The sequence below is a fragment of the Nanorana parkeri genome, unplaced genomic scaffold (assembly GCF_000935625.1).
Source record: "Nanorana parkeri isolate BGI_ZX_2015 unplaced genomic scaffold, ASM93562v1 scaffold154, whole genome shotgun sequence".
NCBI classification, from domain to species: Eukaryota; Metazoa; Chordata; class Amphibia; order Anura; family Dicroglossidae; genus Nanorana; species Nanorana parkeri.
The window spans coordinates 270,330-286,244 of NW_017306422.1; the positions used below are offsets into that span (position 1 = coordinate 270,330).

At 40.2% G+C, this 15,915-nt stretch overlaps 1 protein-coding gene across 1 annotated transcript in view; it reads left to right on the top strand.

The window, feature by feature from the left end:
• LOC108785305 (gamma-aminobutyric acid receptor subunit rho-1-like) overlaps window positions 1–15,915 on the top strand; it is a 60,031-nt gene that overhangs the window by 10,195 nt on the left and 33,921 nt on the right. Inside the window, exon 2 of the mRNA XM_018554349.1 lies at window positions 2,329–2,382. Coding sequence (XP_018409851.1) covers window positions 2,329–2,382 — 54 coding nt within the window. The remainder of the gene's footprint in view (window positions 1–2,328; window positions 2,383–15,915) is intronic.

Here is a 15,915-nt window from a genome sequence, read left to right on the forward strand (position 1 = left end):
TGGTATTTAACCACTAGTAGTGCTTTTATAATATTGCCAGTATTCCTTTATTGGTCGTTATGATAAAATAAATGTAAAAGTCAATTCACAAAGATTAACACACCTGTTATCACTGAGAAAAACATGAATAGGAGCCTCTTCAGGTGGAGATAAAATAACAATGAATGAGGAAATAAATTAAATTAAATGTTTAATTTATGTGGAAAAAAAGATTGCATATCTTGGTGACATGTATGCTTGTAAATTGAAAATCCTGAGATAAAATTAGTAGTGGTAATAAAACAACTCATCCTTCTAATGAATATAGCCCATGGTAAACACACCTCAAATGTCCACGTACAATAGTCCTTATTGACACTCCAATTAAACAGGAAAAAAAATCTTTCTTAGTTGACCACCATTTTATCCACACATCACTTTTTACAACAATCTTTGTGCACAAAACAATTGGCAGCAATGTGTGGAATTTCTGCTTTGTTGTAATGTTGAAGACTTCATAGAAGACACAGTATTTTAAGATGAAGGGCATGTACCCCGTATTTCTTTCTTCTTGCAGATAACCATCAAGTGTCTGGTCTGGGCAACATAAGGACACTTCAACACACACACACACACACACGCACAGCAGCAGCACTATAATTAAACTAAAACCCAAACTAGAAGGTCTATTATTTTCACTACTCTGTCTTATATACCGATAATGAATAACTAAGCATTGTGATCGAAGGTGGAAATACAATTTATATAGGTACCATAAATATTGAAAATACACTGTAAGACTATTTGCTGCTTTGAGAAGAGATATTATACTGATATTTGTATTTGAGTAAAGCTGCCCATACACCTTACAATTATCTGCAGATTTTCTGTGGTCAGATGGAAAAGGTGCAACAGATTCCTCCATCTACACTTAACTGTGTGGATCCTGGGCCAATCTGTTGCACTTTTTCCATCTGACCAAAGAAAATCTGCAGATAATTGTAAGGTGTATGGGCACCTTAAAACTCACAACCTTTCAATGTCCTTTACCGCAGCAACCTTGAATAATGACTCATTCACACCACATCGCATCACAACACTAGATAATAGTTGTATCAGTGCACTGCAATTCATTCTCTACCACAGTGTGCTCTACCACACCACAACACACCATTAAAAATACTCTGTGCATTGTGATATGTTGTAAAACATTGAGGGTAATTGCTATTTTTTTTTTCAGCTTTGAAGTGATTTATTCTTTATTCTTTTTATTAAAGACCAACAGACATGTAAAAAAAAACAAGCTGCTATTTTTTATAAGTTGAGGCGCATTGGAAGTAAATTCAAAATGAATGGGCTGCCTAATACACTGTCTGTCAATGAAGGAAAACACATGCGCTGTAATACGCACATGTAAATGAACCGTTATTGGACACTTACAAAAGTAGCAAATATTATATTATAAAGGTGACCATATGCCTTACAATTAGCGTTCAATTTGCTTTGTCCCGTCATCGCACCCTCATTCAATTTCTGCACAAATACCCCATCATGCACAGACCAATGTAGATTTCGATAATCGTTCATCAGCAATACTAACTGGCAACATTTCGTTGATCGACAGAACAGATTTTTGTTTGCACATGTGCAGTGTTCATGTTGAGATTTTTGTGGTACGAAAATGCCACTTCCATCGATTTTCGTCCATTTCGAACAAAGTTTTTTAGTCTGCCCGTTCAACCAAATTCGGGCAGTTATAAGACCATTTTAAGCGAAAACATTAATTTTTTTACATTTCCAATCGCAGTAAAATTGCAATGCACTATGTTCCAGATCTGGTCCAGAAAATGGTGTGAACCCAGCCTTAGGCAATGAGGGGTGTGCCCTTTAAAGTAATATTATTAAATTAATAATATTTAATATTATTAAGTTATTAAAGTGTAATGCTAGCAATACAAGTGCAGGTTCTGGCCGTACATTGATCATAATGGCTGAACGAGGAAAAAAAAGCTTGATTCCCCCGTCTACACTAAACAGCATGGGTGAGGGAATCTCCCCCAAAAGGCTATTGTATTCTGACAGCCGTGGGTATGCTGCTATCAGAATACCGGAACACTGACTGCAGCTGATTGGCTGCAGTCACTGTTCAGTCGAGAAATTTCAGCAAAAGTTGCTTGAAAAATTGACTTTTGTGGATCTCGAGGGGCTTGCTGCCGGATTTGGCTGAATCTCGACCATTGTATGGCCCGGGTCAGTATTTACAGTATGGAGATTGTTTAGGAAAATAAAACATTATGCGTTTTCTATATATAGAAGATGTTAAATGTTTGCCTTGTATTTTCATTACAGCAGACCACAGAGACAAAGGAGAGAAATACCTGAAGAAACACACAAGCAAGGCAGGTAAGCTCATTGTTCACATTATAAACATACATTTGTATTATCACAGGAGCAGTTACTTAGAACAGGACCATATTGCATTGTCTTCTATATCTGATTTAATGCAAAGAGCTATATCACTACATGATCCATTGTAACAAATCACTTATCATTTGGGGGCTGATTTAAAATGCTGGGTGGAGGACGTTCGCAGCACATTACTGCCACTAGATGGAGTCCATTTAGCTATATGCTGGGTGAACGTGTTATAAATGAGTCTCATAATGTAGTTCACAAGCTGGTTTTATTTAAAGGAGGTTTCATTATTATGAAAAGAAACAGAAACTTACAGACCATTATTATCTATTATAAAGTACCAACATATTATGCAATGTGGTACATTAAATAATAATCAGATCAGAATATATTTAAAATGAGGTGGAATAATGATAAATTATATTTTGCAAACAAAAAGCTGATTTCCTGACTGTAATTAGAAGGAAGCTTCAGGTAATGTACTACTAGAGCTCTCAATTAAATTAAGAAAACAAATCTATTTCTTATTTTTACACATGGCTCTTACAATCAAAGTTATCAGTGAAATTAGTAGCTCTTGCACATTTTTAGTTTCAATTGTCCTATATATTCAGGATGGAGAGGAATGGGGAGGATATGACAGATGACAGCTGTGCAGGAGAGGAGTGTAAAGGGTATGACGGTGGGCAGTATGTGCTAAAGAGGATTGGAGAGGGTATGATAGCAAACAGTATGTGAAGGAGAGCAGTGCAGAGGGTATGATAGTGGGCAGTATGTGCTGGAGAGAAAGGCAGGTGGCATAACAGCAGGCAATATGCACAAAAGAGGAGTGTGGACACTGCAGTGTGGCAAATGTTAGGCCTGGTAAAATTGCATGGGGAGAGGCTTAAAGGGGTATGTTTAAATAAAACCTGAACCTATTCTATTCTGGATCAGCAAAGGAGGATATTGTAATTGGGGAGTCATTGGGTAATAGTGATCACAATGTGATTACTTTTAATATTGAACACAGAAAAGGGAAGTATACTGGAAGGACTAGAACCCTAAACTTCAGAAGGGCCAACTTTGAGAAGCTGCGCAACCTAGTGGGGGAAATAAAATGGGAAAACTTATTTCAAAACCTAAACACAGACCAGATGTGGGATTGTTTTAAAAACACAGTACATACTGCTACTTCAAAGTGTATACCTTTAGGGAGCAAAAATAAAAGATCAAAGACTAAACCAATATGGTTTAATAAAACTGTAAAACAACACGTCAAGGACAAGAGAGCGGCATTTATAAAATATAAGACGGAGGGGACGGCATTGGCGTTCCTTAACTACAAAGAATGTAACAAAAAATGCAAACTAGAAATCCGGGCAGCTAAAACTGAGTATTTACAAAAGCATATCGCCGCAGATAGTAAAAAGAACCCCAAAAATTAATAATGTCTTTATTCAACCTCAAATACTATGTAACTATGTAACAGTAAGTAATGCACATAGTGTAAGGGTCAGGAGTACATAACACACAGTGCAGGAGTCAACAGTAAGTAATGCACAGAGTGCAAGGGTCAGGAGTGAGTAACACACAGAGGGTAAGGGCCAAGAGTAATGCACAGAGTGCAAGAATCAGTAATATGTAATGCACAGGGGTGCAGGGGTCAAGAATAAGTAACTCACAAAGTGCATGGGTTAGAAGTAAGTAACATGCAGAGTGCAGGGGTCAAGAGTAAGTAACACAGAAAGTGCAAGGGTTAGAAGTAAGTAACATGCAGAGTGCAGGGGTCAAGAGTAAGTAACACACAAAGTACCTCCTGTGCATATTGCCTGTGTTGTTCCTGCCTTTCTCTCCTGCACATACTGCCCACTATCATACCCTCTGCACTCCTCTCCTGCATATACTACCCACTTTCATAAGCTCTACACTGCTTTCCTGCACATACTGCCTCCTGTGATATGCTCTGCCCTTCTATACAGCACATACTGTCCACTATCATACCCTCTGCACTCCTCTCCAGGACATATTGCCCACTGTCATATCATCTAAATGCCTTTCCTACATATACTCTCCATACTCCTCTCCTGCATATACTGCCCACCATCATATCCGTTGCTCTCTCTACCCCAGGTGTTTCAAAATGCTAGCAATGCCTGGGGGGAAGACAGATATGTGTTTACTGGAGGTAGAATCTCACTGGGGGAAAGGCTAATCTGTGTGGTCGGATGGGATGAGCTTTGAATTCGGGGGTTGCCATTGGGTTCATGCAAACCCAACCTGTTTGCAGTTTGTGGAAACGGCGAACAAATGTGGCGGTTCCCTGCCATAGCATCCAACTACCAATAATGAACTTTCTGGCATCTGGACCTAGCTCTTAGAATCGCTAAAAATGGGGGCTTTCTTACTTTAAGAGCAGGGTTCCCAGCAGACCTATTGACAATGTGCTTAGCTGTGATAGGGAAATCATGAGGAGTGCCACTGATAAAGTGCATAGGCAAAGATTAGTGTATGGCTTGTACGCACTGGTCTCCTAAAGTAAATGTAAACCCTTCACTGAATGTCCTTTAGGTAGCAAATGCTGTGTATCTTGAGGAATTTGTGGGTGGGTGGGTTGCTGAGTGGTTATGTGTGTCCTTCAACTTCTTCCCTCTCCTCATGCACTGCCTACAGTCATAACAGGCTGAATATGTATTTTTAAAAGGGCATATTTCCTTTTTTTTGCTGATTGCAAAAAAAATTCTCAATTTTTTGCTGGCAGGAATTTGTTTTTTTCACAGCCTGTTCATGTCCACATGCACTGCAGACATAGGAGATTCCTTTGCACATAACTAATAAACAACTGGATGCGTTTTTTTCACAGGCATATTTCCTAATTGTTGCTAGCTGCAATTTTTTAACTGCCTTTTTTTGTAAACACACTATAATATTCATGGGTAATGTGCATCAGCACAGGAACTTATTTTTTTCCTTTTGGAAGGCATGTGACAGGGTAATTTATAGACAGGAGATTGTGGGAGACAGGCAGAGTATTGTCACCCCATAACACAAAGTGCCCAAATAAGGACCTTTATATCAGTATGACCAACTGTTAAAGCGTATGAGATTTTAATGGTTTAGGTTTACATTTAATTTAATAAACTATGTTTGGCTTATTTGAATGACAGTACTGGGGTACATTTATTCCCAGATTTGTACTCCCCAAAATCCTTTTAAGGAGTAATATCTTTCTGCAACAACTGATTCATATCTAGCTGCTTTTACTATTAAATGTTGTTTTTTCCCTTTTATATTAATGCTTTAAGCTTAGCGTGATTAAAAAGCATTAGGCATGCAGTATATTCCTAATCGCTCAGAGCTCCAAGGAGAAATTGAGGCCTACTTTGCAACTTATCAGGGCTCTAGACCATCTCCCCTTGTGGTTTGGGAAGCCCATAAATGTGTGTTTAGGGGACATCTTATTCGGCTGGGTGCTTATCTCAAACATTCCAGGCTTGCACGTACTACTCAACTTCTGTCCCAGATTTCCCGCCTGGAGGTGCTCCACAAACGGTCTCTTGCCCAATCTCATGCCTCAGAACTTCGGATCCTACGTGAGGAACTTTCCTCTTTGCTCATGTATAAGGCCAGGTTCCAACTGGTGAAGGGTCGTTGTTCATTCTACGAATTCTGAAATAAACTTGGGAAATCACTTGCCAGGTCCTTGAGAGAGGAATCCCTCAGGACTTACATTCCTTGTATATCATGAAAGGGGGGTGGCAGGGCGGTCAAATCATCCAATATAGCAGACTGTTTCCGCTCTTATTATGAATCTTTGTACAACCTGCCTGCCCAGTCCAGTGGTTCTGGATCTCAGTCTAGGCAACATTTCATAGAATCCTATTTGGAGAAGTCTGGTCTCCCTAGTCTTGATGCTGATGATGTGGCGGCCATGGTGGCACCGCTGACAGAATATGAGTTTCTGATGGTGGTGAAGTCTCTTAAAACAGGTAAGTCTCCAGGGCCAGATGGCTATATGGCCACGTACTATAAAATGTATGCTCCTCTCCTGGCTCCTCACTTTGTTTTTGGCTTTTAATTCCATCTTGGATAGGCACTCTCTTCCATTTAGACACTCTGCATGCCCATATCGTGGTGATTGCTAAGAAGTGTAAGGATCTATTGGCTTGTGCCAACTACAGACCCATTTCCCTCCTCAATCTAGACCTAAAAAATGTTTCCAAGATTCTGGTGATTAGAATACTGCCTCTTTTACAGACTGTCATCCATCCAGATCAAGTGGGCTTCATGCCAGATAGAAAAGCGAAGAACAATACCACCCGGATGTTCAACATTATCCACCTGGCCCATTCAGAAGGCATTCCCTTGGCTTTGCTCTCTACGGATGCAGAGAAAGCATTTGATAGAGTTGACTGGGCCTTTCTGAAGGCTACGTTCCATCACTTGGGCTTTGGTACTAAAATGTGTGCCTGGTTGGATGCCATCTACTCCTCTCTGAACCGTTCCTACGTAGAATTCGGGCTATTCCCAATATTCAGGGTCTTCGTTTGGGGACTGACCTCCATAAAGTTGTGGCATTTGCGGCTGACCTCCTGGTCTTCGGTTTGTCCCAAGACAATTTTTCCAAATCTCCTTCGGGAATTTTCTCTCTAAGTTGTCTAGCTTTCAAATACATTTTCACAAATCTGCGATGCTCAATATAATATCTCCCTGCCCCTGCATAGAATTCCAGGTCTAATGTCAGCTTTTCCGTTTAAATGGGCCAAGGACTATATTTCTTATCTAGTTACTCTTATTACGCCGACCGTTTCCGCGATCTTTTCAGCTAACTTTCGAAATGGCATAATCTTTCCCATTCTTAATTTGGTTGGAACGCCGTTCTCATAATGAACGTCCTCCCTAGGATATTATATCTATTTAAGACACTCCCTATCTTCATACCGACTTTCTTTCTGCGACCTCTACACCGGGAGTTTCTCAAGTTTGTCTGGGCTCATTCTTCCTCTCGTACATATAAAACATATATTATCTATTAATTAGGAATTACATATAAATATATGAATATATGAGAGAGAGCGAGAGAGCGCGAGAGAGAGAGAGAGAGAGAGAGAGAGACTCTCTCTCTGTATCAGTCGCTCCCCTCATACTACTGAGGTTATCTCTCACCTCAACTACTGCAACTCCCTCTTCGTTGACCTAACTCTACACAAGCTATTGCCCCTTCATTGCAATCCCCCCACTTGCTACTGCTTGCCCAACTAATAAAATTCAGATTATTGAATACAAAGCCAACAACATACAAAGCCATCCACAACTCTGCCCCCACCTACATTACCAACCTTCTCACAAGGTTTCTGCTCTTTAGCTTCTTTGTCACCTTCTTCCTTGCTCACTTCCAGGACTCTCCTATCCTCTAGAACTCCCTATCCCAATCTGTCTGGCTATCTCCTACTCTTTCCCTTTAGATGATCCCCAAAAACTCCCCGTATCTCCCTGCAACTCACCGTATCTCTTCAGAGAAGCCTATACTGAATCTACCTAACAAATTAACTTTTACTTTCTCCATCAACTCATCCTCACAGCTATAACCTTTGTGTTACTTGTCCTTTCCTTTTGTATTGTAAGCTGTCACGAGCAGAGATAACTCTCTTGTCTTTAATTGTATTGTAACTATACTGTCTCCCAAGTACAAAGACAAACACTGCCGGGACATGTACCCCAGGCGTTTGAACCAAGAAACACCGTTATCAGAATTTGTTTGTGGGTGTTCAAACTTTTTTCCCTTTCCTTACCCAAAGCCTTCTGAGATAAGAAAGAGGGACACCTTCCAATACAATGTAGTTAGGTAATGGACACACCCCTGCCATGACTCCAGTTTTGCATATCATTAAAAATGTATATGCCGAAAATGATTGGTTAAACCCAGAATTGCTTTTCTCTATAACTTTTTCCTTTATACTGGCTTTTCCAAATAGTAAACAAGATAATTAGGAGCTAAGATAAAGGTTTTAGTGCAAAATAACACTTTTTGGTTGTACCTTTTCATAGATATCTGTACATCAGACCAAAAAGAGGGACAACTGAGGAGGAAAGAGGGACAGAGGGATTTAGTTCCAAATGGGGTACAGATGGGAGGTATGTCATTACCTATAGTCACTTTACCTCTGTGTTTGATTTTTGTTTTTGTTAATTTTGAATACAAGTATGTGTTAGCAGTATATTTATAAAGAAGTGAATGTACCTTTCACCAAACAATTTAACCTTTAATTAATTCACCTGCAGTGAATGTTTAGTAAAAGTCATATTCACTTCTTTGTAAATATACCCCAGTTCTCTGTTGGGTTTTAAATGCTGTCTTTGTGCCATTTGGGACAAAAGTGAGGGCAGTGAGGGACACACACACACACACCAATAAAAACCTTTCCCCAAACTTCATATTGTCTATGTCTCCATTGAGATTTGCCCTCACTTCCTGTTATATCTACATAAAATAGACATGAAGTGAGGGGAAATCTTCACAATGGAGACACAAGCAGCAATAAAACTTGACAAAGGTTCTACATCTTCTGCACTCTATTCATAGCTAAAACATAATAGTTTTTGTTGGAATTGAACTTTAATTATATAAGTTATGCTTAGTAATTAATTTAGGATTAGAGCTACTGATTACACGAGGATAGACTTCATAATCAGTGATAAAAAATGATGCCAGTGATTATTTGTGGTCAGATTGCTTAGGTTTTATAATTATGTAGCAGTAGGTTTCGCAATCTTTTGTGTTGACAAGGTAAAAACAAAATGTATTTCTTAATACCCACCTCCAGGAAGATCTACATTTTGACTTTGTATCAGTCTTGTGTAATCCCCTGTACAGCAGTGCTCAGACTTGGCGAGGAAGGGGCAACACTAGGGGCCAATCCATTATTATGTAGTGCATAGGAGCTGACAAGAAACAAGAGTGAACCAATCACTGCGCTGCTGTTGACCCTTCAATACAAAAATAAGACACTTAAAAATATGTATTCAATCACAGGCTGAGGGCAGAGAGGTGACCAGGCTGTATTGCTAAACTGCAATAGAGAAAGGTCAACACCAACTTGGCTCTGCTATCTAGCACTGATGAATATATCTTACAAATGGATGGACAGAAATATATATATATATATCATTGTGAAAGCAGAAGAAACCTTGTATATGTATTTTTATGCTTTAGTTAGCTGCTTGCCTGGAGGTTAACTCTCAATTCAAATTAAACTTTTATACAAAAGTAATTAGGTCAATCGAGAGTGCAGAAAAATACATATTTTTAAGTGTCTTATTTTTATATTGATAATAATTGTGCTCCAGTGCTCATTGCAAAATCTGTACCCATGCAGAAGGTTAAGGAGAAGGAACTCTACTCTCTGTGTAGATGAATTGGGATTGAGCTAGTAAAGGTATATAGCCTGTTCACTTCACAAAGTAATTTGCACTTTGCAGTGGAAGTTTCTCCTTCATTTCGTGAATGAGGTGCAGTTATGTAGACTTCCATCATCCAATCATGTGCAAGCAAAAATATTGCGTTTTGCATGTGATTGGGCATTCCTTGCAAAGAGAAACTTCACCACATTAAAGTGACATTAAACCCTCAGATTTGTTAACATAAACCAATACTGTAATGTGTGCCTTACTGTAATCCATGGTTGTTTCCCTTCTCTTTGCTGCTCTTCCTTTTAAATCCTCATGTCTTCTCATGCTCGGGGAGAACTTCCCTTTTCAGCTCAGGGCCTCTTCCTGTAGTGCTGGCTCAGGTTACAAGCCTATACAAACCTATATACAGACACCATGTATCCATTCCTGAGACAAGGCAGTCTGCTGCAAAACAGAAGTTCTGCAGAGCATGAGAACAGATACAGATTTAAAAGGAAGAGCAGCAAAGAGAAGGGACACAACCTTGGATTACAGTAAGGCACACATTACAGTATTGGTTTATGTTAACAAATCTGAGGGTTTAATGTCACTTTAACTAATATAAGGGAAAATTCACCTACAAAGTGTGAATTCCCTTGCAAAGTGAACAGTGTGTTTACCTTTAGTAAATCAACTAGACATGTGCGATTCCTTTTGGAAAAATTTGTTTTTCGGACGAATTTTCGTTATTCGGAGATTCGGATGTATCCAATTTCCGAATAACAGAAATGACGACTGAAAACTAATCTGAATTTTCCGAAATTTCGGACAAAATTAGTTAATGGTAGTCTGTACGTTTGTGGCTGAAATTTTTTTTGTAAATGTCTCTTTGCTGCAACGAAACAAACACGAAACAGAAACTACAATTCATTCAGACTACCGCTAATTAATTTGTCCAAATCCGGATCCCAGAACAAATTGACTTTCGGACCTGAATCCCGAAAAACAAAATAACGCAAAATCCAAAACGAAATGAAACTAATTTTTTGCCGGTGCACATGTCTAAAATCAACCGCATATTCTCTCTGCAGAGGTCCAACACACTCTTTTCTGAGTCACAGCTAGAGATTGTGGGGTTGATTTACTAAATGCAAATATGCTGTTTAATTTACAAGGGAATTTACACATTTTGGACACAATTTTGTCTCTAGGCGACGCTTTAAAAGCTTCTGCAGGTCATGAATTTAGAGTTAACCATGAATAATGGCCCTAGAAATTAGGGATGCACCAAAACCGTTTTTTCAGTATCAAGTAAGATACCGATATTTTGCTTTCGGTACTCGCCGATACCGAGTACCAATACTAGGGATGCTCCGATACCGATACAAGCATCGGTATTGGCGGCTATACCGAGTATTTGCATTTGCTCGTACTCGTGCAAATACTCCGATACAAAAAACGAGTACCTGTGCCGCGTCCGCCATCTTCAAGGATCCGAAACCCGCAGCACACAGGACCTCCATTGCGTATTCAATGAAACAAGATGGCCGCGAACTCCTCCTCCAAGTCCTCAACAAAATGCTGTTTAACTGCATATAATATTTTTTTAAAGACATTAAATAAAGAAATAACTATGTATATATTGCTAACTAAGGCTTGTATGCCCCTAGTGGGGAAAATAGATGAGCACATGTCCAGACTACAGAACACTGTATAGTGTGGCACAGCTATATCCAATTCTGTATAACTGGCTTTATATTATTATAAAGTTTTTTAATAATATAAAGCCAGGTATGGACAGGGGATACAAGCCTTAGTTAGCAATGGCATGATAAATATTCATTTCATGTTCATTTCATGTTCCTCATAATATTAAGAAACTGTCACAGCCGCTGGTTCTAAGTAGCTTGGTCAGGATCACAACTGCGGATTCGAGGTTTCGGGGTGTGGTTTACTGGACGGCACTCAGTCAATGAACCCCAGGCGTCACTCCCTTGCAATGACAGAGAGTTTGGGGTTCTTGCATCATTCGCCGGTTTCAACAAAAGAACAAAAAAAGGAAGCGTGAGCGTTATTCGGGCGTAACCCCACAATGGACAGCTGGGTACTAAATGTATGATGTGCAAGTAGTTCCACTGAGCAATACCTAACCCCAATAGAACTCCGGTTATATATTAAGACAGTTGGTATTATCACGCTTATGAATATCACAGTCCGTCTAGGTTATGTAGGCTAGATATAGCAGATGCAGATCTCAATGCAGAATAACATAGGCAGTCCATAAGTTATGCACATCTCCCAATATAATAGAGGACAATCTCTCAAGTCCCATATAATGGCTCAGAGAGCACTGAGAAGTACTTGCGCTTTTAGATGCACTGGTCTGCAGGGTGCTAGGCTCGTCCTCTTGGAGACAGTGGAGGCAGTATTCCTGGGAGCAAAGTTCCTGGGGTTGTTTGGGCTTGCGAACCCAATAGTGAACACCCTACAGCGTACACAGCCAGTTTAAATAGGCCGCGGCCATGACGTCATGCGGCCGCGGCGCACTTCCGCGTTCCAGCGTGGAGCGCATAGCACTTCCCCTAATGGGGGAGGAAACCCTCGGCGGCTTCCCCGTCTGATGCGTTCCATGGTGGAACCCACACGGGACGTGGCATGGAGCCGAGGTACGTTACAGAAACTGACCTAAAATCATGATTTTGTATTGCTCTAGAAAAAATGTGACCTGCCCCTTTAATAAAAAGTATCAGTAATTGGTATCGGCGAGTACTTGAAAAAAAGTATCGGTACTCGTACTCGGTCTTAAAAAAGTGGTATCGGAGCATCCCTAACCAATACCAATGCTTCCGCTGGTATGGAACCGGCTTCTCAGGGTAATGACATGTCTCCCCGGCTTCTTGTTCCATGTTGTTTGGCCGGCTTGATTATGATTGGCTGGGAAACCAGCTTCCCAGTCAATCAGCATTGAGCCAGTTTCCCAGCCAATCAGGAAGCCGGGCGCAAGTAATCGCCCAAATACTCAGTATCGGCACCGATACTAGTATCGGTATCGGTGCATCCCTACTAGAAATATTTAGATTTAACCATGAATAATGGCCCTAGAAATGTTGCTTTCACTCTGACTTGCGTGGCAATACCCAATACATGTGGCGCAATCGTCTTTTTCATACATATGCGCACTTGTCGCATGCATTTATGCTCATATGTGTGTGTACGTGGGGCAGAGGCTTTAATCATTTTTTTGTGTTTTTAAACTCTAACTGCTATCACATAACACTATTGCTATCACATAAGGGGCTAACAAGACCTAGACAATATGTGATAGGACATTGGAGGTCTCAGGTTCTCTTCAAGGAGATATCAGAGGTCTTTTGGACAGGCAGCCCAATGAAGCTAATCAACCACAGATGGTGTTTGATTAGCTTCATCCCTGGTGACCAGGGAATGACAGCTCTGAACTCGGAAGTGACAAAATCCTCATCACTTTCAGGTTAATTCAATGGAGAGGAGATTAAAGAAGGGATGTTTGCTTTTCACCCTCCCCTGCAGTCACTGCCACCCAGGGCCTGCAGGAGGGGCAGTAGAGCCTGGGATACATGGTGGGGAGTGTCAAGCATGCCGTGGGTCTCCTGGAGGAAATCAGGTGGCTGTAAATCAATTCCAGTAGACGGCTCACAGTTGTCTGAATAATAATATTATTATAAGCTGATACCTAGCTGCTGGCTGTGACACCTGTGGCAACGAAAGGGTTAAAGCTGAACTCCAGGCAAACAACTAAATACACTGATAACATACATATATGGGAACTGTTTTACATGCCAAAGGATTTGTATTTCTGTATATCGCGTCCTGAGATTTACACAGCTCTGCCCCCCAGCAAAGCACTGTCTAGCATGGGGGCATAGTCTTTCCCTGCTGCTGTTTCACTTTGACTTGCAGGTGCCCATCATCATTCCCACCTTCTGGCTAGATAGTAAAAGGAGAAGCAGCACACTGATGAGCTCATCTCTCTGACACTCTGTTCTCTCCTTATATTAGCATGGCTCCTTGCACTATACCACACCTGACTGGCTGCCTGTGCTGATTTTCCCTCCTCCTCTAAAAGCTGTGCTATTCAGACTGCACAGTAGACTGAAAGAGGCTGATACCAAGTAAAATACAGGTACTTACACCTCTTTTGTCTACAAAATACATGTATGGTTGTAATCATGATTACAGAGCTACATGTGCGCATTTTTATCTGCCTGGAGTTCAGCTATAAATATATATTCAAATATCCACTATCGATACCTGGCAGGCAAGCACTGCTTACACTAATCAGTATGCAGCTCAATTGAATACATTCACAGAGACTACAGTAAATATTACTTAGCTAGACCATGTTTGCTTGATGCAATCTTATTTCATCAAATCTAAAATGACACAATTTTCCAAGCCCCTTTAAACTAATAAGTAGTTCAAAGGGCAGCGTTTAGCACAAGCGAGGTCTATGCAGTTGATAATATTCCACTTAGTAAAATAAAGCATCAGCTAAGCAGTTTACTGCGCCAGAGGCATCACGTGTCCTAGCTGCTTCCCTGACCATCTCCATTTATTCTTGGAAGGGAGCCAGTTGGCTTTTATTTGGGATATTTTTAATCTAATGCGTAGCTTAACAACCTGTCATGAAAATATATGTGCATGTGGTTTCTTTAGTTTTCATTTAACAATTTTCACACTGAATTTCACAATGTTGTTTTTTACTTAGGCTATTGTAAATATTGCCATATGCAGATTTTGTGCTTGCCTGACCTTTTTGCAAGCCTTCTGTTAGATAACATTTCTCTGCTGTTATACGATGCAAACAGGCTCCAGAAAAATCAATGTAGTGTGGCCCAGTGGTAATCACATCTGAATCATAAATTAGGTTTCACTAATTGTTTTTCTGCTCTGCTGGAAAATGCAGGAAGAAGATTTTCAGGAAATGCTATTCCCAATAAAAGATAAATCATAAAAAAGATAAAAGTACAACTTTAGCAAATATTTAAAGTTCTGGATAAAATGGGAAACGTAAAAACTCTGTCAGGTTTAATCTGATGTCTGCACCCTTATTGTATAGATTTCCTTTATATCCTGTCTAAGGATAAAGTGAGGAACTCTCCACAGTGAAGACATTATTAGAACCTGGCAGAGGTTCTAACTTTTCCCTATTATATCTAAAACTTATACTTTAATCACTTGAGGACATTAGGCATAGAGAATATGCCCTAAAAAACATCAACAAAGTTTTTAGGACGTATCTCGTATACCCTGCTCCTCTTCCATTTCACTACCACAACCAATTCACAGCTCTCAAAATGACATCGGGAATGGCTATTTATCACATATCAGGAACAGCTGTTAAAATGCAGTCTTTCTTGTGTGCAATGACACTTGCAGATAGTCTTCAAGTGTCATTGAGTCACAAAGTATTGTTACATTGTTCTTAATATTTCATTTATGTTTATATCAAAGGTGTGACTTCTGATGTGCATCTGACATCAGTTAAGAAACCTTGCAACCAAAAAAAAAAAAAATTCTCAATTAAATGTTATCCTATTTAGCCCCTTATTAAATCTTAGTTAACCCTAATCAGCCCTAAACAACTCCTGGAAGAAGAAACTGACAACAGAAGAAATACAGCAGCCCAGCCACTACTTCACCTATGCATGTGACCCCAATTACTGTGGCTGCACCAACAAGCATGACAACACTTACTGATCCTGCACCAAGGTGTGTAATCCCACTTGCTACCTCTGCACTGATGCCTGTGACCCCACTCACTGCTGTGCACTAACACGTGAGATACCACTTACTGCCTCTGTACCAACATTCACAAATGCACTCACCACCAGTGCACCGACACGCGCACTTGTGCAATTACCACCACTGCACCTAAGCGATTAACCCAGTGCTCCAATGTGCACTTTCGCATTATAAACCACTGAATTGATGAGCACGACCTCATTCTTAACTGCTGCACTGAGGTGTACAACCTCATTTGTCCCCATTGTTGACACCAACTACCTATATGACAGAAAATGTCAATGGCGCATATTAATTGTGTACTTCTGTCTCTCAGCTGCTATAGGGTGGGCCAGCATCACAGCACTGCACCAATGCAAACTACCCTAG